Here is a 17,110-nt window from a genome sequence, read left to right on the forward strand (position 1 = left end):
AGCGCTTCCCTTACACCCCCCGGTCTGCAGCGCTCCCCTTACACCCCCCGGTCCGCAGCGCTCCCCTTACACCCCCCTGCTCCCCTACACCCCCCGGTCCGCAGAGCGCCGTGCTCCCCTTACACCCCCCGGGTCCGCATCGCTCCCCTTACACCCCCCGGGTCCGCATCGCTCCCCTTACACCCCCCGGTCCGCAGCGCTCCCCTTACACCCCCAACACCGCCGTGCTTCCTGCACACCCCCCGGTCCGCAGCGCTCCCCGCACACCCCCCTGCTCCCCTTACACCCCCCGGTCCGCAGAGCGCCGTGCTCCACTTACACCCCCGGTCCGCAGCGCTCCCCTTACACCCCCTGGTCTGCAGCGCTCCCCTTACACCCCCTGGTCTGCAATGCCTCCCTTTACACCCCCCGGTCTGCAGCGCTCCCCTTACATCCCCCGGTCCGCAGCGCTCCCCTTACACCCCCCGGTCCGCAGCGCTCCCCTTACACCCCCCGGTCCGCAGCGCTCCCCTTACACCCCCCGGTCCGCCGCGCTCCCCTTACATATCCCCGGTCCGCCGTGCTACCCTTACACCCCCCTGTCTGAAGCGCTCCCCTTACACCCCCCGGTCTGCAGCGCTCCCCTTACACCCCCCGGTCTGCAGCGCCCCCCCTACACCCCCCGGTCCGCCGCCCTCCCCTTACACCCCCCGCAGCGCCGCACTCCCCTTACACCCCCCGGTCCGCCGTGCTCCCCGTACACCCCCCGGTCCGCCGTGCTCCCCTTACACCCCCCGGACTGCAGCGCTCCCCTTACACCCCCCGGTCCGCAGCGCTCCCCTTACACCCCCCGGTCCGCCCGCTCCCCTTACACCCCCCGGTCCGCCGTGCTCCCCTTACACCCCCCGGTCCGCAGCGCTCCCCTTACACCCCCCGGTCCGCCCGCTCCCCTTACACCCCCCGGTCCCCAGCGCTCCCCTTACACCCCCCGCACCGCCCGCTCCCCTTACACCCCCCGGTCCGCCCGCTCCCCTTACACCCCCCGGTCCGCCGTGCTCCCCTTACACCCCCCGGTCCGCAGCGCTCCCCTTACACCCCCCGGTCCGCCCGCTCCCCAGCGCTCCCCTTACACCCCCCGCACCGCCCGCTCCCCTTACACCCCCCGGTCTGCAGCGCTCCCCTTACACCCCCCGGTCCCCAGCGCTCCCCTTACACCCCCCGGTCCGCAGCGCTCCCCTTACACCCCCCGGTCCGCCCGCTCCCCTTACACCCCCCGGTCCGCCGTGCTCCCCTTACACCCCCCGGTCCCCAGCGCTCCCCTTACACCCCCCGCACCGCCGTGCTCCCCGCACACATCCCCGCCGCTCACTGACATTCCACCTCTTCTCACCGCCGCTCCCCCTGCTGCCTCCCCATTGGCCGGAGCAGTGTTGTCCCCTCCGCAGGCCCCGCCCCCGGCGCTGAGCCCCGCCCCTGTCAGCCTCCTCTCGGTGCTCGGTGTGATGCAGTGCAGAGCTCCGCTCTGGGGGACATAACACAGTCACATCGGACTTTGGAGCATTTTTTTTTCCTTTTTACCTTGGAGCCAGAAGAATCTTGCATCTTGCATCTTGGCTTTTTTTTTCTTCCTCAGGGGGTGTCATCCCTTTAAGAGAAACATCTGCATCGGCTGCTCCTCTTCTTAGTTCTCCCTGGTGCAGTATGAAGTGCAGTTATGGCAAGAAGAGGTAAGACAGCTGTGAGGACTCTGGAAGATTTGACCCTGGATTCTGGTTATGGTGGTGCAGCTGATTCCATCAGGTCTTCCAACTTGTCCCTGTGTTCCGATTCCCAGCCGGTGGCTTACGCCCATGGAGGACACTGCTGGCTACTAACTGACTCCATGCACAGTAGACACAACAGCTTTGACACGGTCAATACTGTCCTGGCTGAAGAGTCGGAGGTCCTGGACTGCTCAGGACAGTGCTCCAGGCTGCCTGACCTTGAGGAAGTCCCCTGGAGCCTTGAGGAGGTAGAAGCTCTCCTGAAGAAAGAGCAGATCCTGACCACCGCCGCCGCCGGCCGAGATGTCCTCTCCAAGTTGTCCACCCTGGTCAGCCGCTCTCTCGTGAGGATCGCCAAAGAGGCTCAACGCCTGAGCCTACGATTTGCCAAATGCACCAAGTACGAGATCCAAAGCGCCATGGAGATCGTCCTGGCCTGGTCGCTGTCGTCCGGTTGCACCGCCTCGGCCCTCAGCGCCCTGTCCCTCTACAACATGAGCACCGGGGACAGACTCAGTCGGGGCAAATCGGTGCGTTGCGGCTTGACTTTTTCCGTCGGGAAGTTCTACCGGTGGATGGTGGACAGTAGGGTGGCCCTTAGGATCCACGAACACTCCGCCATCTACCTGACCGCCTGCATGGAGACCCTCTTCAAAGAAATCTACAAGAGGGTCTTGGCCATGCCTCGCCCCGAAAAGGAAAACGAGGCGCCAAACTTTACCGCAGAATCCCTAGAACAGGCGATCAACAACGATTCGGAGCTATGGGGTCTTCTCCAACCTTTCCAGCACCTTATATGCGGTAAAAATGCTAGTGGTGAGTAGTAGCAGCGATGTAGGGGGGTCTCGATGATAATCAAGATGCCTTCAACCCAAGCGTGGCATTTAAAGGGTTACACCGCCTTCACCGACGGATGATCCCCCCGCGAGAGCGGGTTTTATTTGGTGGTTACCTGTGATTTTTATTATGACTGGTGGTGAAAAAATATATATTACGGGATTATGGCCAGTCGCATCCTATAATAGACCACCCTCCGTCCCTGTGTGGGGGGATCAGGAATCCGGCACATCTGCATTAATAACTACCCCTGGTTGCGTCAGGATGGATGTAAGATCCCCCCGTACCCCCAGTATGGTACATAGCCATTGCAGGTGGTGACACACCTGTATAGAGATGGATCACCCCCTCCCCCACCGTTCCCAGTGCCCTGCTCTATTATGGCGTTACCGATAGTCAATCGATTCTCCACTTCCCACCTGATTGATGGTTGCACTGGTTTGGACTGGTGGTCTGTGCGGTGGCTGCAGCACGGGGGGCTGCTCATTCATACTGGATGCTGATGGTCTCGGGGATGTGGGCTCACATTGGCACAGTGAATGCAGGCGGCCGCCGTGCTCCCCAGGCTTTTTTTTTCTCGGTGGCAGATTGTATGCTGCACACATTCGTAGGTGTCTCACGCTGGGTGTCTCGTCTGCGGGGAATGAATGGCATTCTTTATCCGGCTCTGCTCAGTGTGCTGTCCCCACCGCCGCTCTGTGTCGCTGATGTTTGTTATGTCGCTTGATGTAGAACTTGTAGGTAAATGTCTAATATCTGCTGTATACATATAGGCGGTGCGGAGACATGCCGCCATACAGTGTGTACAAACACACAGTCTATGGGCATCTACCTATACACACATTGCACCCGGCGCACACACAACCTGTGCACACACACATATATCAGGGTGTAAACACATACACATCCTGTGTACACACATCCTGTGTACACACACACATCCTGGGTAGTACACACACATATCAGGGTGTACAAACATACATCCTGTGTACACATACATATATCAGGGGGTATACACACATACATCCTCTGTACACACACACATCCTGTGTACACACACATTCTGTATGGACACACACACACACACATATCACGGTGTACAGACATACATCCTGTGCACACACACATATATCAGGGTGTACATACATACACATCCTGTGTACACACATCCTGTGTACACACACACATCCTGGGTAGTACACACACATATCAGGGTGTACAAACATACATCCTGTGTACACATACATATATCAGGGGGTATACACACATACATCCTCTGTACACACACACATCCTGTGTACACACACATTCTGTATGGACACACACACACACACATATCACGGTGTACAGACATACATCCTGTGTACACACACATATATCAGGGGGTAATACACACATACAACCTCTGTACACACATCCTCTGTACACACATATATCAGGGTGTACACACACACATGCATCCTGTGTACACAAACATATATCAGGGTGTACAGACATGCATCTTGTGTACACACAAATATCAGGGTACATACACACATACATCCTGTGTACACACACATATATCAGGGTGTACAGACATGCATCCTGTGTACACACATACAGCCTCTGTACACACAAACATCCTGTGTACACACATATATCAGGGTACACACACACATACATCCTGTGTACACACACATATATAGCGGGGTGTACAGAAATACTTCCTGTGAACACACACTTACATCCTCTGTACACACAGCACATCTTCTGTACATACATATATCAGGGTGTACACACATACATCCTCTGTACACACATACATCAGGGTGTACACACATATACATTCTGTGTACACACACACACACACATCTTCTGTACACACATATATCAGGGTATACATACACACACACACATACATCCTGTGTACACACATATACATCCTCTGTACAAACACATATATCAGGGTGTACACAAACATATATCAGGATATACACACATACATCCTCTGTACACACACATTTAGACCGGGGTCACATTTGTGTGTGCAATGCAAGAAACTTGTGCCTCAATACCCGGCACTGCCACCAGTGGTTCAGACCAGAGCGTTCAGCTGCATAGAAATACATGCCGGGTATTGATGCAAGAGACTCGCGCAAATAAGTCTCTCGCATTGCACACGCAAGTGTGACCCCAGCCTTATCAGGGTGAGCACACACATCCTGTATAGACACACACATCTTGTGTACACACATATATCAGGATGTACACACACATACATCTTGTGTACACACACACACATCAAGATGTACTCACATCTTGTGGACACACACATATATCAGGGTGTACACACACATACATCCTCTGTACAAACACATATATATCAGGATGTACACACATATATCCTGTGTACACACACATACAATCTCTGTACATACACATATATCAGGGAGGATATACACATACAGACTTTGTGCATACACAAATACATACTGTGTACACACACATCAGGGTTTATACACACAAACATTCTGTGTACACACACATATATCAGGGTGTACACACACATGCCTCAAGGTGTGCACACTCATACATACATCCTGTGTACACACCCATATATCAGGGTGAACACACACATCCTGTGTACACACACATGCCTCAAGGTGTAAACACACATACATGCATCCTGTGTACACACATATATCAGGGTGTACACACACATGCAACCTGTGTACACACACACACATATACAACCTGTGTGCACACACATATCAGGGTGTACACACACATACCTTCTGTGTATAAACACACATATCAGGGTGTACACACACATACATCTTGTGTACACATACATACATCAAGGTGTATACACACACATACACATACAACCTGTGTACAGACACATATATAAGGTTGTACACACATACATCCTCTGTACACATACACGTACGACCTGTAGATAGTAATAATAATACTTCTTGTGTGCACACACATACATTCTGTGTACACATACATGCAACCTACTGTACACCTGCACGCACATACATTCTGTGAATACACATATACACATATACATTCTGTGTACACACAAATATGGCCTATGAATTGTACACCTACACACACATACATCCTGTGAACACAGCTTCTCATACACCTGTGTACACACGCATTCATCCTGTGCACAAATACATACATTTTGTGTACATGCACATACATCCTTTGTACATACACATACAACCTATGTACACATATAAACACACAAGCTGGGTAAACATGCACACACAAATTGTGTAAACTCACACAAACACACAACCTGTGTACACACCCATAAGAATTGTGTGTACACAGGCACATACATCCTGTATATACACGCACACATACAACCTGTATACACACACACATATAACTATACATATATACCATGTGTACACACATACACACACTCATACATGCTATGGGCAGACACACTCACAAATATGAATTCTATGTACACACACATACTCAATGTACACACACATGCATACTCTGTACACACACATACACAATTTACACACATATTCTACTGTATGTACACACACATACATACTCTGTGTACACACATACTCTATGTACACACATACTCGATGTACACATACACTATGTACACACACATACTCTATGTACATTCACATACTCTATGTACACACATACTCGATGTGCACACACACACACACACATACTCTATGTACATACACATACTCTAGGTATACACACATACACGCATACTCTATGTACACATACATAATCTATGTACATACACACACACATACTCTACGCACACACACATATACTCTATGTACATACATACACACACACTCTATGTACACACACATGCTCTATGTACATATACTCTTTGTACACACACATAGTCTATTTATACACACATACTCTCTGTACACACAAGCATGCATACTCTATATACACACATACACACACACATATATTCTATGTCTGCACACACATACTCTATGTACACACATACTCTATGTACATATACACACACATACATACATACTCTATGTACACACACATATTATATGTCCCCACACACATACTCTATGTACACATACACACATACTCTATGTACACACACGCATACTCTATGTACACACATACACACATATTCTGTGTCCGCATACACATAGTCTACAAACACGCATGCATACATACACACACACATACTCTATGTTCGCACATACATATTCTATGTACACACACGCATGCATACATACGCACACATACTCTATGTACACACACATACACACACATATTCTATATTCGCACATACATACTCTATGTACACACACGCATGCATACACACACATACTCTATGTACACACACGCATGCATACAATGCATACATACACACATACTCTGTGTACACACATACATACCCCATGTACACACACACACGCTATGTACACACACACACACACACACACACACACACACACACATATTCTGTGTCCGCACACACATTTGCAGTCATTATCCGGTAGATCTCTATGGAGCCTCACACATATTTGCACAATGACAGCCATAATACATTTACACCCATGCCATGACATGAAGCACACAGGCACACGATGCAGCAGTCCGCCAGTACAATGAGTGCTAGTGTCACACACACACTGCAGTGCTTGTCCCCGTCAGTCACACCGCGCTGTGGTCGGCTCGTGCAGTCGCAGGCTGGGTGTCACGTCTGCTGCATCGATATGTGATATGTCACACACGTTATTGATGTTCCTGTTGCAGTGTTGGACGGCAGCATTATCGGAGCGCCGTGTATGATGTCTCCCCATGCCTGGGGTGGGAGATATTTATGTACATGAGGTCATCCCTATGGACAGAGGTGGCCAAACTGGTGTAATTGCATATGACAATTATGGGATGGATCTTATTCCTGTCTTTCATGGTACCATATTCCACCCCTGTTTTATACTGTGTCCAGGTTGGGTATGTGTAAGCTAGCTTTACATTTTCTTGAGGCCTTTGTGTGGGAGAAACCAGAAAGTCCACCAATGGCATCGCAGGATTGAAAGATTGAACATGTTGGAGTTCAACCTGCCCAATCCTTAGTTATTACCTCCCGAGACTCCAGCGCTGTCAAAAGTGTCACCCTCTCTGTATGGCTGATGTGAGTTATTAGTGGCTGCTCTTAGGAGAATGGCTGGCTTAAAATCTAAGTAGTCCGAGATCAGGGTGCCAAGTGGAAGCTAAGTAGAAAAGTCACAGCTGTTAACCCAAGAGCCAGACTTTGCAGCTGGTACTGAGCCTGTGTAAACGAGGTGGGGGTCTCAGATCTGGTTCACCCCCATCGTCTTTTAAAATGGGCCCTGTCAAGTTATTCCCACATGGTATAGCACAAGTTAACATGAAAGGTAGGAACCGGTCAAGGGGTCACGTTACCCTCCTACTCTACAAGAAGCAGGACTCTTAAGGTACAACGTAAACCCAACCCCAGCTCTACAACTATGTATGGTACTCTTTGGTTCTCCTTAATGGTGACCTGTCAGAAGGTCAGTTTTTGCTGTTATTTTTTTCCTGCTGCTCCCCTGATCATTGCACTTTTTGTTTATTTTAAATCCGCCATACGGTTCCAGAGATACGGGCTTTACAATTTACTGCTAATTTTTATAGTCTTGGGAGGCGTGGCTCACAGGATCCTCTAGGGCGTGTCTTAAGGCTGCTCTGCATTTTTAACCTTGTGAGCCACACCCCCTAAGTAAAGACCATAAAAAGTAGCACTAAATAAAAAGGCCTATATCTCGGAAACCATATGGCGGATTTAACTGCTTCGTGACCTATGACATATAGGTACGTCATAGGCCGCCTCCCTCCCTTTCATGCAGGCTTCGGCACTGAGCCCGCATTCTTCCTGGTACATGACAACTGATCTGATCAGCTGTCATGTGCCTCTAACAGCCGCGGGTGAAATCGTGATCCACCTGCGGCTGTTAACATGATAAATGCCTCTGTCAATCTCTGATTTAACTTGCACTTAATGGAAACGCATCACAAACACCGTCCATCTGCACCCCTGTCACATCATCGCGTGGGCGCCGATGGGTTGGCATGACAGAAGCCCCCCGTGCTTGTCATTGCAGATCTCCAATAGATGCTCGTAGCTCCTAAGGAAGCAAGTGAAAAGTAAAAAAAAAAAATAAAAAAAAAAAATTAAAAGTTCAAATCGTCCCCATTTGCACCATTCAAAATAAAACAATAATAATAAAAAAACCAACACATATTTGGTATCACTGCGTTTAGATCTGTCAAAATATAAAGTAAATTAATCCAATCGGTAAACGGTGTAACGAGAAAAAAAATCGAAACCCCAGAATTATGTTTTTTTTGGTCACCACAACCTTGCAATAAAATACAATAACAGGCGATCAAAACATCTTATCTACACCAAAATGGTATCAATAAAAACGTCAGCTCGGAGCGCAAAAAATAAGCCCTCACCCAACCCCAGATCCTGAAAAATGGAGACGCTACGGGTCTCGGAAAATTTAGTAATTTTTCTATTTGTCAAACTTTGGGATTTTATTTTCACCACTTAAATAAAAAAAGAACCTATACATATTTGGTGTCTGCAAACTCGTAATGACCTGGAGAATCATAATAGCTGGTCAGTTTTAGGATTTATTGAACATGGTAAAAGAAAAACAACCCAAAAAACAATTGTGGAATTGCACTTTATTTTTGCAACTTCACCGCACTTGAATTTTTTTCCCCGTTTTCCAGTATACTATATGGTAAAATCAGTGGTGTCTTTTAAAAGTACAACTCGTCCCACAAAAAAAAACAAGCCCCCATATGGCCATATAGATGGAAAAAGAAAAAAGTTATGGCTCTGGGGAGTAGAGTAGCAAAAAATGAAAATGCAAAAATGGAAAATCCATAGGTCGTGAAGGGGTTGTAAAAAACACTGCCCGCATTCCTCCACCATATGTGTATGACCTTAGTCTCCGTTATTAGGACTATATTGCTAACGCTTGCCACTTGGGCTAATGGTGCCCACCTGACCTGCGGTTCACCCAATGCTACACTTTTGTCATTTACTGTACACCAAAAGGGTCTATTCATTTTTGACGTATAAGATTTATAAGTGAACGCGTCCATTTCAGCCCAGTGACTACTGACACTTGTTGAGTAGCTCCACGTACCTCCTACCGTGATGTGTTTGCTGCTGATTTGTATACTTTCACAGTTGTGAACACTACGGGTGCGATACACTTTGTAGCTCCTAATTAGTGTAGGCGAGATATCATACATCGTTCAGTTATAAGTTTGCGGTCTATTAATGGATGTCTCATTCACAGGTTGTCACCGAGTGGTGCGGGATCCATCTTTTAGGAATGCCTCTAGTTCTTATCGATCAGAGTAAACATTGTGAGATGTACTATTGGATGAATCTCTTGGCATCTTATCCTTATCTTGTCTTCTTTATCACATGAAGAATCGAAATTCAGGTTTTCGTTACTCTACACTGGGTCAAAGGTGGAACTGGATTTTTCAAAATATCATTGATGGGGAACAATTGCAACGGTGAAGTCACTTCACTATGACTTTACTGATTTCAGCTGTTTTTGCCATCTCACCCAGCTTACGTACGACCCGGTGTCTATTTTGAGACATAGCATTTCTCGGGATGAAAAGGTCAAAAAGAGTAAGAGGACTATGACCTGTTACTAAATAGTCAGATCCTTTTAGATGGGGCAAGGGCGTATGTGCCATAGAGACAGACCACAACATCATTGGTAGGTTGGTAGCATCCATGGGGAGAGAGAAAATAACCAGAGGAACATGGAAGGGAGATGGAGGCAAACAAAGATCTCCTCTACCAGGTTTTTCGGGGTTTTGGTAGTGTTAACCAACACCAGAAATGGCACCGTTATAATCTTTGCTATGTACGTTACTGGTTTGGACTGTTGATAGGGCTCCAGCTCCCAAAAGGTTCTCATAAAATGAGAGCTAAGATGTTCTTCACAATAGAATAGGTCAAGGTGGACATATCTTAGTAGGCTTTTGGGTTTAATGGAGAAAAGCGTCTCGGGTTAGGTTGTCGATCCCCTTCTACTAAGAGTGATGAAAGGAAGGTGGACAAAAAAGCCCCAGGTTCTTGTCTTGGGATGAGCTGGGGTTGGTCAACCCCAGCAGAAGACACCATCTTTACTTTTCTGGTAAGGTCTTCTCAGCTCCTCTGCTCTCTGTCTTCTGTGTAGACTTCTGAGGGACATGACCGACTATACAAATATCGTTCTAGCTCATATACGTGGGTGAAATTTTATTAATATATATTAGCTATTAGTCTTTTTTATTCTTGGAATGTGCTGGAGGTATTCATCACCAACAGAAGACCCCATGTTTACTATTTCTCACAGCCTCTGTCTTCTGAGGAGCGTGAACGAGTGGCTCTTTATACAAATATTATTCCATCTCATATTTGTGGATTATATATATGCCAAACTTTGATGGTTGTGTGCCAAGATGTTCTTCACTATAGAATAGGGCAATGTTTGATATATCTTAGTAGGCTCCTGGGGATAATGGAGAAAACGGTCTTTGATTAGGTTGTCAAGTCCCTTCTACTATGAGAGATGATGGTGAACAAACAAGTTCCGGGTTCTTGTCTTGCGATGGGCTGGAGTTACTGAACACCAAGGGAAAACCCAATTTCTTTTTTTCCTGTAAGGCATTCTCAACCCCTTTGTGTCTCTGTCATCTCAGGAAAAAGAGTGAATGTTCAATATACAAATATTGTCTCATCTCAGATGTTTGGATGGTATTCATCCCAATCTTCTGGTGGTTGTGTGCCAAGATGTTCTTCACAAAATTATAGGTCGAATGAGGACATATTTTAGTAGGCTTCAGGGTATGATAGAGAAAACGGTCTTTGATTAGGTTAATTAGGTTGTCATGCTCCTTGATGCTATGAGAGATGAAAAAGAGGTGGACAAACAACACCAAGGGAACTAGGAAGACCCTATTTTTACTTTTCTGATAGGGTTTTCTCAGCTCCTTTGCGCTTTGTTTTCTGTGTAGGCTTCTTTCTGAGGAACATGGCTGAATATAAAAATATTGTTCTATCTCTATCCCATTTGTGTGGGTGAAATTTTATTAATATATATTAGCTATTGCCAGTCTGAACTACCAGACATTTGAGTAGTCATGAGGGACACTCAGCAAATGAACGAGGGTGATAAGAAAAATTTTGCTGAAGGGATGGAAAGCCCAGTGGGCAATGAAGAAGAAGTCCATAAAAAATAGAAGGAAAGTCCCATAATATCAAGGAATCTAGAAAATACCCAGTGTTCTCACGTCCTGGCTGACCTGTTGAATGACACATGGGGCCATGAAGTTGAGGTCATCATGAGTCATAATCTGGTGTGGACCACGGCCAGGCCATTGTTACGTGTGTGGGTGTCCCCGTGTAACGCGTGTTCACTTTATGACTATTCTGACTTGGAAACACCCAATAAAAGATGTAACAGCTTCCTTTTTCTGTTGTCAGCATGTCATTCTGATAGATTTTTAGTTCCGAGTGGGTAAAAAAAAAAATCTGCTTCTCAGCCATCGACGCCACAAATAAACAAGGTCTGAAATTTCAGAATTCAAGGCCAATTATCTGATCAGAGTAATGTGCCTCAGACCCCGGCTACAGGCACGAAAGAAAGCATGTGGCCCCTGGCACTGGACCCGGAGAATGTCAACATTTCAGCTCACCTCTAATCCCCCAATGCCCCGGGGCTTAGAGTGAGTGCACTGAGAGACTGCCAGGAAGCGCTCCGCACATAGGAGACCGCTCTCACTGGGAGTCTACATATCATCGGGCAGTCTCCTGAGTGTAGAATAGGGTCTATCTATCTATTATCTGTCTATTATCTATCTATTATATCTATCATCTATCTATCTATTATCTATCTATCTATCTATCTATCTATCTATCTATCTATCTATCTATTATCTGTCTATTATCTATCTATCTATTCTATCTATCTATTCTATTATCTATCTATTATCTACTATCTATCTATCTATCTATCTATCTATCTACTGTATCATCTATTATCTATCTATCTATCTATCTATCTATCTATCTATCTATCTATCTATCTACTGTATCATCTATTATCTATCTATCATCTATCTATCTATCTATCTATCTATCTATCTATCTATCTATCTATCTATCTATCTATTTATCTATCTATCCATCCATCTATTTATCTATCTTTCTATCTCTTTGCTCTCCTATTTCTGCCCACGCATTACAAACATAGTAAGGCTAATTGTCTTTCTCATGTGTGTGCCTGAGATAGTGAAATTATAATGTGCGCCCCCTGTGAACCGGGATCTATGTGAGTACATGCTGTCAGGAGCGCGGCAGAACATGTAGTCACTGTAGATAATTAGAAATAAAATGTAGTTATTCGGAGTATATTAGGAGCAGCTTCTGATGAATATATATATCTTTAACATTCTAATTATGCAAAAACTAAATTTAAAGGGTTTGTACCAAGATAAAAATTATCACCCATTCCCAGGATTAGTGATAACCTACTGATTGCTGGGTGTCCCACTGTTGATATGAGCCCTGCAAGCGATATCTCTCTTTTTATCAGTCCTATACACAATGAATTACTAAATGTCAATTATAATATTAATTAATAAACAATTTTGAGTAACTTTTTTTTTTCTTCAAAAAGAGGTGTAGTAGGAGTCTTAGGCTACTTTCACACTCGTGCGACGGATGCGTCGTGTTTTGGCGGACCGTCAGCACAAAAAACGTTCCACGTTTGGTGCGTCGGGTCCGCCATTTTCGACCGCGCATGTGCAGCCGAAACTCCGCCCCCTCCCCACACCTCACAATGGGGCAGCGGAAGCGTTGTAAAACTGTATCCACTGCCCCCATTGTGCTACATTAACACACTGTCCGTCGGGCCGACGGTTTGCGATGGCTCGTACCGACGGACTAGTGTGAAAGTAGCCTTAGGGAGTATTGGCAAGAATGGGATTATTTCACATTTAAGAATTTTTAAGGATTTAAGAAATTTGATAACCCTTCCCATAAGTGCGAGAGGTCTCGCCTTCTTTTGGGAGCCTTAGGGACATTCCAGGAGAGTTGTCAAGTATGGGATTTTCCCCCCTTTTACTCCCTATTAGCCTCCCCCTTTTAGACTACACCCCTTCCACATGGGAAACCTCCAGAACATCTAGTTTCTGGGAGGATGCAGGATATTTGATAACTCTTCTTGGAGTCTGGGAGGCCTTTCCTTCTCTCAGAAGCCTCAGGAACATTCCGGGAGAGTTGACAAGTAAGGGACAATTCCCCCTTTTACACCCCTTTAGTCACACCCTTTTAAACCTCACCCCTTCCACTTGAGTAACCTCCAGAAGCTCTGGTTTCTGATAGGATGCAGATTAGATAACTCTTCTAGGAGACTTTGAGGTCTTTCCTACTTTCGGGAACCTCAGGGACATCAAGGAGTTTAGGGAAGTATAGAGTTATACCTTTTTTACCTAGGTATTCCTCTTTTAGGCCACACCCCTAACACAAAAGAAACCTCCATAAACTCTTCTTTCCAGGAGATTTAGGTAGGATTTATGAAATTTGATAACTCTTCCTCCTTAAGTGCGAGAAGTCTTCCCTTCTTTCACGAGCCTTTTGGACATTCCGGGAGAGTATGGGATTTTCACCCCTTTTACACCCCCATTAAACTCCTCCTTTTAGGCTACACCCCTTCCACACAGAAAAATCTCTTATGGTCTTCTTTCCGGGAGGTTTAGGGAGGATTTAAGAGATTTGATAACTCTTCCCGCAAGTTCGTGAAGTCTCCCCTTCTTTTGGGAGCCTTCGATCCAGGACGTTCCAAGAATGTTGGCAAGTATAGGATTTTCCCCCCTTTTACACCCCATTATCCACTTCTTTTAGACCACACACCTTCCACATAAGGAACTTCTAGAAGCTCTGGTTTCTGGGAGGATGCAGGAGATTTGATAACTCTTCTGGGAATCCAGAAAATCTATGACTACTAGACCGGGAAATCAAGCAGTCCAATAACATTATCTATACATGATATGAAAGCAGTCATACCCTGTTGGAGTCTGTCGTACCCTGACGTCGAAAGCAAACAACCCGTTTACAGATTTTCCACGTACTCCAAAAATCTTACCGTATAACCCGCCATGACCTAATGTGTCACCATAAATGGTGCCATCATGTTGAAGATCGTCAATATACCTACAATTATGTGATTGTTTATTACAGGAGGAACTATGGCCCTCCAGGTTTAGGGGCCCTTTTGCTATTTTATGGTTTGGTATATTGTAAATTTTCTGTAAATTTAATCTGATCAGTGACAGGATTTTGTTATACCCTTTATCTCTACTTGCTCGCTACTGACCGAGCTACGTGACCAGGCTCCTTTAATTCCTATAAGGATAATAACTTTCTTTCCTCAGGCAGGCAACATTTTGACGTCTGACAAAGATTTTCCTTTCTCACATGTTAATTCTGCCCCTATGGGTTTGTAATTGCTCCAATTCTGGCAAAATTTCAGCACAATATTGTTCCCAGGCCGTGTGCTCCTTACAGTCTCGGCTCAGAAACCACTCAAGTGATAACATTTCCCAGAGGATGTGGCTTGATTTATTTTTTTCTCTCATTTTTGTGCTGCTTTATCTTTGTTCATCACATTCATTTTTACCAGTTTCAAAACCGTTTTTCTTTTTTTAAATAATCAGATTAAACGTTGTGTGTAAAACCGCAGCAAAATATTGAAGATGAAAAGATTAGTGCCCCTAGAGCCCGTATCATGTATTGCAAGTTCTCGCTAACCGCCCCGCCGCAGTGATCATGCTCAGTCCATGACCCATAAACACCTATTTAAAAAGGAAAAACCTTAAAACGTCCACTCTCCCCCCAAATTACTGATAAAAGAAGCTGATATTTATGGCGCTTTTTGCATCAATGATGGTTTGACCCTGTAGCGAGTCTGAAAAAGGCAATTTTTTTTCTACAAAAGCAAAAATGAATTTCTAAAATGAATTTTCTAGTGCAAAATACCTAACAAACAGCAATTTTGGCTTCCTGCAGTCACCACTAGAGGGAGCTCGGGAGCTTTCTGCATACTATTTTATTATTGAGTTCAATGTATTATGTGTATGCGGTAAGCTCTCAAGCTCCCTATGGTGGTGGTTGAGGATTCTACAAGTATGTTTGGGCTTTGGAAAAGTGTATCATTACAATATGTTAAAAAATATAAAAAAAATTGTGTGCTTTTAATATTTTAGGCTAGAAAGTTAGAAAAATACCAGAAAAAGTTGAACAGAATGCATCCACTATCGCAACCATAAAAAAACTAACAGAACTGACCTCATCTGAGTAGAACTTTGAAGGTCTCCAACCGGTTTCTTTCCAGCTATTGCAAAACTATGGACATCATAGTATCGTAACAGCTAGGGAGCCATAAATCAGAGGTCTCTAGCAAGTGGTGACGCAGTGTCACAAGTGTGTGACGTCCTCCTGGGAGATCTGGGGTTAGAAGATCACTATGTATTGTGAATCGCAGATCTTCCTGAGTGTTTGTGTCTCATCTTAAATGGATTTGTTTTCATTTGGTGCTGAAGAGGTTAACGACCCTTTCTATGCTGGTCAGAAACATGCAGCTCCATTTCAGCTGCTTCTGATCTGGTCATACCCTCTCCCTATAAAACCTGGCCAGACCTTCTCTTCCTTGCCAGTGAAAGCTTTTCTTCCTAGCTTCTTGGAGTCACTATGCTGAATTGGAGATCGTTGTTGCTGCTGGAGATTGTTGTGTGCTGTTTTTGTGTGTATGCTTTCCTCGTTGTCCTATTCCCATTTGGTTGGTACATTCCTATCCTTCCCTATATACTTGTCTACCTTTGGCGAATGTTTTTGTTTGTTTGTGGCTTTTCTGTTATCCCTGTCTGTCTTACATGTTGATACACTAGCATTTCTGTCCCAGGCTTCCTGGGAGAGGGGACAGCTTACAGAATAACAGGAGAACAGTAAGGCTGGTGGCCCAAGCCTCCTCACCTTTAGAGGTACCTTTGGATGCAGGGATGATTGGGCCCCTTTCCTCAATTATGAACAGTCACAGAGTGACGAGCAATGATCGTGAGGCATTGAACAGAACTTTGCAGAGCAGATTTTTGGGGACGAATGGACCATTTAGGAGTGCACCGTACAGCCTCTGACCTCCACCACCACTTTTTCACATTGCATGACTTCGCCCTAATTTCAGCTTGACAGTATACGTAATGGGAGATGTAGCATGACAACAGAACAGAACTCCGTTTCATGCAAGTACGTTGCGTGCGGCTACCATGCTAATTTCGATTTTAACAAGCTCGCTGTCAGCTAACACTCGACCATGAAAAGTGTTCGGTATCCATGGTACTGTGGAGCTCGGGTTAAAGCATTGCTAACAATTAAATGGTTTTACAAGATGGTTATCTATTCTCCCTAAAATACACACGTTATA

General features: G+C 45.5%; 1 protein-coding gene across 2 annotated transcripts in view; it reads left to right on the forward strand.

Annotated features, from left to right (window-relative positions):
* The first annotated feature begins 1,458 nt into the window (after window positions 1–1,458).
* Window positions 1,459–17,110, forward strand: part of ABTB3 (ankyrin repeat and BTB domain containing 3) — a 195,651-nt gene continuing 179,999 nt past the window's right edge. Inside the window, exon 1 of one of the 2 annotated variants that reach the window (XM_077266487.1) lies at window positions 1,459–2,558. In XM_077266487.1, coding sequence (XP_077122602.1) covers window positions 1,694–2,558 — 865 coding nt within the window. In that variant the 5' untranslated portion in view covers window positions 1,459–1,693. The remainder of the gene's footprint in view (window positions 2,559–17,110) is intronic. The other variant, XM_077266486.1, reaches the window with a different exon arrangement.

This window comes from Ranitomeya variabilis, chromosome 5 (assembly GCF_051348905.1).
Source record: "Ranitomeya variabilis isolate aRanVar5 chromosome 5, aRanVar5.hap1, whole genome shotgun sequence".
NCBI classification, from domain to species: Eukaryota; Metazoa; Chordata; class Amphibia; order Anura; family Dendrobatidae; genus Ranitomeya; species Ranitomeya variabilis.